This window comes from Panicum virgatum, chromosome 5K (assembly GCF_016808335.1).
Source record: "Panicum virgatum strain AP13 chromosome 5K, P.virgatum_v5, whole genome shotgun sequence".
Classification (NCBI taxonomy): domain Eukaryota; kingdom Viridiplantae; phylum Streptophyta; class Magnoliopsida; order Poales; family Poaceae; genus Panicum; species Panicum virgatum.
In genome coordinates this window covers 53781013-53788479 of record NC_053140.1, presented here as the reverse complement: position 1 = coordinate 53788479, position 7467 = coordinate 53781013, and the positions used below count along the sequence as shown (strand labels likewise).

Here is a 7467-nt window from a genome sequence, read left to right as displayed (position 1 = left end):
GCTCCCCCAAACCAAAGTCCGCGCAAAGTCCCAAGCCTTTTTTCCTCACGTCCAAAAGCGAAGCCATGTTCCGCCACTCCGCCGCCTCCCCCTCGTCGGCGCCGTCCTACAGCGACGCCCTCATGCACCACCAGCACGCGGCGGCGGGCTTCCCCGCCGCGCTGTCCGTCACCGTCCCGGCCCAGATCCCGCGCGGCGCCGCGGCGGGGTACCTCGACGGCAATGTTGGCGCGTTCTCGTCGCCGCCGTCGTCCTGCTACTCCTCGTCGCTGCCTGCTGCTTCGTCCTACTACAACAGCATCCAGAGGAGCATCAGCTCCCACTCGCTCCCGATGCACATCCAGCTCGCCGACGTGTCCTTCGGCGGCGGCGGCAGCAGCAATGGCTTCCTGTCGCCGTCCTCCCCGTCCCCGCACCAGCTGCCGCTGCCGCCGCTTTCCTCCTCCCCGTCCTCTTCCTCCGGCGACCTCTTCGAGTTCACCTCGTCGTCGTGCCCCGTCCGCCGCGTCTTCAGCACCGGCGACCTCCAGGTACTGCTGCCTCATGCATCTAAACAACCATGGCACGCAACAATTCAGAGCTGCACTGCATGCATGGGAATCAGAAACTGAACTCTGCTGCGCTGGCAATGAAACAGGGGATGAACGGGTCGTCGCCGCCACGGCCGGTGCGGGCGGGCGACGGCTGCGGCCAAGAGGGAGGCGGGCCCTTCTCGCAGAAGGTCGGGCGCTACAGCGCCGAGGAGAGGAAAGAGCGGATCGAGCGCTACCGCGTGAAACGGCATCACAGGAACTTCAACAAGAAGATCACTGTAAGAATCGATCGCGTCTCCCCTGCAAATGCTTTGCTCTCTCGCACTCTTTTTTCTCGTTTTTGTTAGCTGACGTCCGGTCGTGCTCGCTGGTTTATTTTTCTTGATCAGTACGCGTGCAGGAAGACGCTGGCCGACAGCCGGCCACGGGTGAAGGGGCGGTTCGCGCGGAACGGCGAGGCCGAGGCGGAGGCCGACGAGCGCGAGGCGTCGGACATCAGCTACGAGTACTGCTGCGGCCACAACGAGCTCAGCAACGGCAACGGCGGCGGCGGCGGCGCCAACCACTACAGGCTGCTGGACGGGCTCGGCAGCAACGGCGCCGTGTCGGCATTCAGCGGCGGCGCCGGCGACAATGGCGAGTGGTGGTGGCGGGCGCCTGGTGCCGCCGCCACCGCGGCCGACGATGCGCAGCGGCTGCCGCGGCAGGTCGGGTTCGACGACGAGGACGAGCTCTGGGCGGCCATCGGCGACATGCTGTCGGGGCACCAGCTGGCGTCCTAGGCCGGCCGCGCGCCTGCAGCTAGCACTAGCAGGCAGGGTCACCAGTCTCTACTAGCCAGGCAGCCCGCCAGGGCGACGGGACGAGCGCGGCGCTGGTGGCCGGTGGGGTCCGGCGCGCGCGCGAGCACTGAGGCTCCGCTCGATCAGGGGCAGTGCGGTGCGGGTGAGAAGTCGGCCCGCCCGCGGTGGCGTCGTTGACCTTCCCTAGTGTATGCATGAATCATGATTGATTTGCCTTGTAACTTTTTAGCCGGAAACATCATGAAGCAACAAAAAAAAGGAAGTTCAGAATTCAGAACAAACTTCCCGTCTCATGTGAGACTGATAGCAGCTCGATCGTGCCCCGTGATTTCCGAGCTGCTTCCACAAAGCAGCTCGGTTTAGCCGGAATGAATTCGTTCTCACTTCTCAGTGCTCCCTGCACCCTGGAAGTGCAGAGATCTAAGCAGGCAGGTAGCTTCCGTGACCGTTCTTGCCTGTCTTCCTCGCACGCACGCACCCAACAATCTGCACCACACTTGACACTTGTTTAAGACTTGGAGCACTCTGTGGATGTGGAGCACATCATATGAACCGTCCCGTCAGTGACACGACGTGACAAGTCATGTCCTCATGGCAGCGTGATTGCTCGCTGGCCTACCTCCCTCCCAAAAAACCAAACCCACCCGTGTGGGGTGCGACTTCTCCCGTTGTTGCGGGAGACGGGAGATCGATGGCGATGGCAGGTGACGACGGAGGCGGCCAGTCAATGGGGCAGTGGCGGAGCTGGCATTGAATCGGGGGGGGGGTTCAGTGCTACAGTGCCGAGCACGGAAGACAAGAAGCTGAAGAACCACCTGAACAGTACAGCGGCTACATGAGCAGCTTCTAGATTGAGCTCTCGAGGAAGAAGAAAAAGACAAGCTGTCGAGGGACGCGCGCTAGAAGCTCCTCCACTGGAGGCAGCTCCACTACAGGTGGCCCTACCTCTTGGTATGTAATCGAATTATTCGCACGTCAGCCGATCTCGATCATGCCGACCGGCCCAACGAGATCATGTCCGCCGTTGCAGCAGCAGCTTGGAGTATCACGGCCTCATTGTTTTTCGTGGGCCAAGAGGGGCCATAGCCCAGTTTCGCCTCCGCAGCCCTCCGCCGCTGCAAAGGGGTGTGGAGATCGCTGTCGCGGCGGCGAGGGCGCGAGCACCGGGGGCGAGGCGTCCGTGACGCGCAACCATCTCGTCCGGCTTTCCGGAGGGGTTCCATCTATCGATCACTTCATCAATGGCCGTCTCGAGGATGTTCGATGGATCCCATTGGCCTGCCGGCGAACACGTGATCGGCAGCTCGGGTTCAGCGAGAGTCGCCGCGAGATGGGATACGGGATGGGATGGCTTAGCTGTTCGGTAAGGGTCATGTCGAGCAGCGACTCTGAATATGTGTTGGGTGGGGCCAATAATTTGGGTATCAACGATGTGCTTTGCCATCTGAAAAAAAAACTCGCGAAATGACATTCCCAGCAATCCAATCCAATGTGTCGTGCCAATTGAAATACAGATAATCGGCAGTACGGAAATACGCCCTGTGCTTGAGCCTGGTGTGGTGAATCATATGTCCCAACCCCACCCGCAAAAAAGAAAAAAAAAGAAAAAAAAGAAGACACCCCCTGATTCGTTCTTGCATTTTAATTCTTTCTTATGTCCCTAGAAGGCAACGAGAATCATATGCAGTATACTAGTATTAGAGAAAAAAAAGAGAAGGAAATTGTACATGGCATTTTTCAGTCAAGATAAGCTGAAAGTTGTGTATCGCAACCAGTGTTCAAAATTTCGGCGAAATTTCGCGAAATTCGCTGATTTTGGCCCCCTCCGAAATTTGATTTCGGAAACAATAATTTAAATATATTTAAAAGTATTTTTAAAAATAGTTTAAAAATAAATTTCGGCCGAAATTTCGCGAAATTCGCTGATTTTGGCCATGTCCAAAAAATTTTGTCAAACGAAATTGAAAACCCTGGTCGCAACCATATTACTCCGCAGGGCAAAATTCGATTCCCCGCGGGAGCTGAAACACGCAATTAATCTCTACTACTAGTAGTAATGCTTTTGACCACCCAAAGGCATCGCAAATTTTATCGTCAGGGAATAAAGCAGCAGCGATCAATTGCGCCTCCAGATATGTAGCACGACAAGGAAATGTAAAGGGACATCCGGGCAGGGAAGACGAGGGCGGGAGAGAGAGAATTCAGTTCCAATCCTTGCCGATATCTCGAGTATATTTCCGCAGGCGTGATCTTGGGAATCATCCATCCAACTATCCAAGAGTTAGAAGAATGGGGGAGAAAAATAAACTTTTAGGCGATCGCAACGGGCACGATCATCCGTCCGTCCAGGACAGTGATCGAGGACAGGATACCGTAAAGATGAGTCAAAAGAGAATAAGAAACCCGATGAGCAAGTGCTTATGTTTCTGCGTCTCCATGATTAGAATTCAGAAGAGCAATGGAGAAGCCTCTCCACGCTTTCCAGGGGAGAGGTGCTAATACAACTATGCAAGATGCAGCGGACAGATTAAAGAGGCCAATTATGTTAACGGCTGTTGCTCTTGAGTCCTAACTAGCAGAAGGCTAGCTAGCTACCTGCCTCTCCCAATTGTTGCATTCCAATGGTGACAAAGCCGTCAATTTCTGACTGTAAAAGGTAAGAGGTCAGTTTGACAGGCGATTTATTAATTACTGTCAGTCAAAAAGGTAAAACAAATCCAACACAAACTCACCTGCATCCTCATATATACGGCATGATGTGATGACGGGATATAGCATTAACCAGCAGGAACTCAATTCAAACTTTAACCACCACATGTCAGTGCTTAACATACTTTTGCAAGGGTGACATTGGGTTTCATGTGATCAGTTGCTTGGGTAATTACATCATGACAGTGACTAATGCGTCTTTAGTTTGCACTTGCAGGAGGTCTCTGTCAATCGACTGTCTCCCTAGTCTCTACTGCTATAATAATTAAGCTACTGGTCTTTTTTCTAGCACAAGACATTCTGAAACTCTGCATCACATGAAGGCCATTACAAACGCAGTTTCTTTTTGGCCGACGAGTAAGTTTCCAAGGGGAGATGTTTTTCAAGTGCTCCATTCGTAGGGTAGGAATTGGGAAAAGGGATTAGTGTTAGCTAGGACGAAGAGAGCCCTATAATTAAGGGCGCACTAATTCCCCCCCACTCGGCCACTCTGGTCAGTATTTTAGAGCAAGCAGCGGACTGCATCTTTCTCGCTGCTGTCTCTTTGGAATTTCTAGCTTTGGCCGAGGCTATCTCAGCTCTCTCTTCCTTTCCTTCGTCTCCCTAGAGGCGGGGAGTGTGGCTGCCGATTCTTTGTCGGCCGGTAACCGGAGTACTTTGTGCAGATAATCTTTGTTAACCAGCTATGATTTCGTTGTAATCAGTACTGCCTTTGTTCATGAATTCTTGTTTTGATGCTAAAGTTCATGGACATGCAAATGCCGCTGCTGAAAATGCTACAGACTGATCTACTACTGAAGAATATAGGTAAAACGCCGCCTTCTGCAGCTGCTAACCTGAGCATTTTTCAGGCAACGCGGCGCGACAGTTGATGTTGCCTAATAACGCGCTAATCTTTCAGGTAGACTAGTAGCGCCAGTATATAGCTCCATGATGATGAGAACTGGGGACAGAATGTAACAGGCAATTGTGTTAGTGCAATGCGTACTAATTTTATAGTGGTGAGTAGCATTCAAAAATAATAACTTACAATTAACTAGAACATTTAGAATTGGGAGCACCAATCCTACCACTTTCTCAAGTGGGGGAAGAAGCAAAAGGGAATCATGTGAGGTGTTGCATTCCCTCTCTATATTGATATATTATACAAATTACTTATACAAGAAGTGAAGGCCCAAGAATCAAATGATGGCCTTGCTTTTGTGGATAAATCAATCATAAGCGAAACACATGGTATGAACATCAGAAAGTGCACACTTGGATGCTATTGTTGACCCTAGTAAGAAACATAGGGGAATAGCCCACTACATACATCACCCAATTAGCAACCTCTTACTTGGGGGGGTTAGAGCAAAACCAAAAAGATGTGATCTTTTTGCGCACTCAAAGGGGATCCTGAATGGGAAAGTAACATTAGTCTAATTACCGGAATCGAGATTAAAGACTCGGAACGCAAGCATAAGGTCTAAAAGTTTTACAGAATTCCATGGAAAGATGGAAGGTCATTGTAAGAAAGATAGAATCAGAGCAATGTCGGAACATTATTACTGGTGCTGTGTGACCAACTGCTACGTAATATCCTCTTCAAAAATGTTATATAGTGTCCTTATAATAATCCCCAAATGCTGCAAATTGTTCAAAGATGCTTAAACTAAGCCAGTGGTTCGTTGCCGCTTACTGCACTCTACGAGATGTAAGTAGTAGTAACCTTATAGTTTAAGCATCCTTGAACAATGGATGCCTAACAGCAATTTAGAGGTGAAAATAGTAATAATTTGTTGTGATTTTCAAGTAATAATGTTTGCGGTTGCCACTATGTTTTCATGTGAAAATGTTTATCACAATAATTGTATGCAATAATAAACCTTTTGATATTGTTACCAAAGAATAGTGGCTGACGCATTAAAAAAATACCACATGTTTGTACCAACACAGGAACAGAGGTAGAGTACCAAAGCTTTGACATGCTATACAATCTAGTGTTCGATTTTCTTGAGATGTCTTTTGGATAGAGCACCCTGAAGACCCTCACGGCCACACTTACGAGTTATTCACACCCTACATTCATACAAACTTGCTCATTTCCTACGTATGATATAAATTAGAGCCTATTTGGGAGGACTTATTGGAGCTCCAGTTTCACCTATATATTTTGCTCGAATCAAAATATTGTAGCGTGAAACTATTTTGTAAGTCCGGTCAAAAATAAACTAGAAGCCGGGTGAAACCAGTTTTTTTTTTTTTTGCTTCACATTTTGAAGGAGCCCTCCTAAACTGCCCCTTAATTTGAGACACACATGAGACTTCTCACTAGACGCACACGCATGTGTGTACACCTAAAAGGAATGAACACTTTTACCTCCATCAAATTTTCAACTATTCAAAGTTAAAATAAAATAGCTGGAGGCTGGAGCCTTCCGTTGGCTAGCGAACTGTTGTGTTGAACAAATTAATATAGGTACAAAATAACGAAGCTAAATATCTAGATATACTTCTCTTTCTATTTATTTATCAAAATAATTTATTTTTATATGTTCGTCTTCTCATCACCTAAATTAATTCTAGTAATGTGGAGTCGTTGTGTCGTGGTTTCAAAGAAGTTGGAACATGTCAGGCCCCGATCAACCTTGACTCGGGTTGAGAAGGTATTCTGTATTACCACCTTTTTACGTGTTACTATGTTACCAAACTTAATTATACCTAATGTGTGCATCAAAAAATTATTCAAAAATATGAATGGATAGATCATGTAAGCATCTACCATTATGTAAAGTTTGAGATTGAACAAAAAGTTATGCATGAAGAAATAAAAAAAAAGAAACTTGTACATAAATAGTTGCGTGTTGCGGATCATCCATAAATAGTTGAATGGGTACATATCAGGTGGAAACCACAGTCTTTGTGAAAACCCGTGCAAATCATGGCAAAATAGTCATCTAAATTCACAAAAAAAATACACATGTAGATGATATGATGATACACAACATTGTAAAATATCCTGTCCAAACTCGACTTCGTTTGTGAGATATAAAAACAACAAATTTCAAGCCAAGAAGCTGTCCAGATAATTTGTTAGTATTTTTATATCTCATAAACGAAGTCGAGTTTGGACAAAATATTTTACAAAATTGTGTATCATCATATCAACTACATGTGTGATTTTAGATGACCCTTTTGCCGTGGTTTGCACAGATTTTCGTGAAGGTTTAGTTTCCACCAGATATGTAGCCTAGTTGAATCTGCAACTATTTAAGTGCAGGTTTCTCGTTTTTATGCATAAATTTTTTCAACCTCAAGTTTGATTCTTAAATACTCTATCCATTCATATTTTTTGATAATTTTTTTATACATAAATTTATATGTAATTAAATTTGATAACACGTTGTCCGGCTGGGGATGAGCTGAGGTGGCAGGCTCGCTCG

At 47.7% G+C, this 7467-nt stretch overlaps 1 protein-coding gene across 1 annotated transcript; it reads left to right on the top strand.

The window, feature by feature from the left end:
* On the top strand, positions 1 to 1608 carry LOC120708571. The gene is made up of 3 exons (XM_039993883.1): positions 1 to 530; positions 638 to 811; positions 923 to 1608. Exons 1-3 carry the CDS (start codon positions 66 to 68, stop codon positions 1313 to 1315), a joined length of 1032 nt encoding a protein of 343 aa, XP_039849817.1. The 5' UTR covers positions 1 to 65; the 3' UTR covers positions 1316 to 1608.
* The last annotated feature ends 5859 nt before the right edge of the window (positions 1609 to 7467 follow it).

What these genes read in the sequence shown, in the direction of transcription:
- LOC120708571 (XM_039993883.1), top strand. Translation starts at nt 66, where the DNA reads ATGTTCCGCCACTCCGCCGCCTCCCCCTCGTCGGCGCCGTCCTACAGC. An exon ending in TCAGCACCGGCGACCTCCAG is followed by an intron (nt 531 to 637) that starts GTACTGCTGCCT and finishes GCAATGAAACAG; the next exon opens with GGGATGAACGGGTCGTCGCC. An exon ending in ACTTCAACAAGAAGATCACT is followed by an intron (nt 812 to 922) that starts GTAAGAATCGAT and finishes TTTCTTGATCAG; the next exon opens with TACGCGTGCAGGAAGACGCT.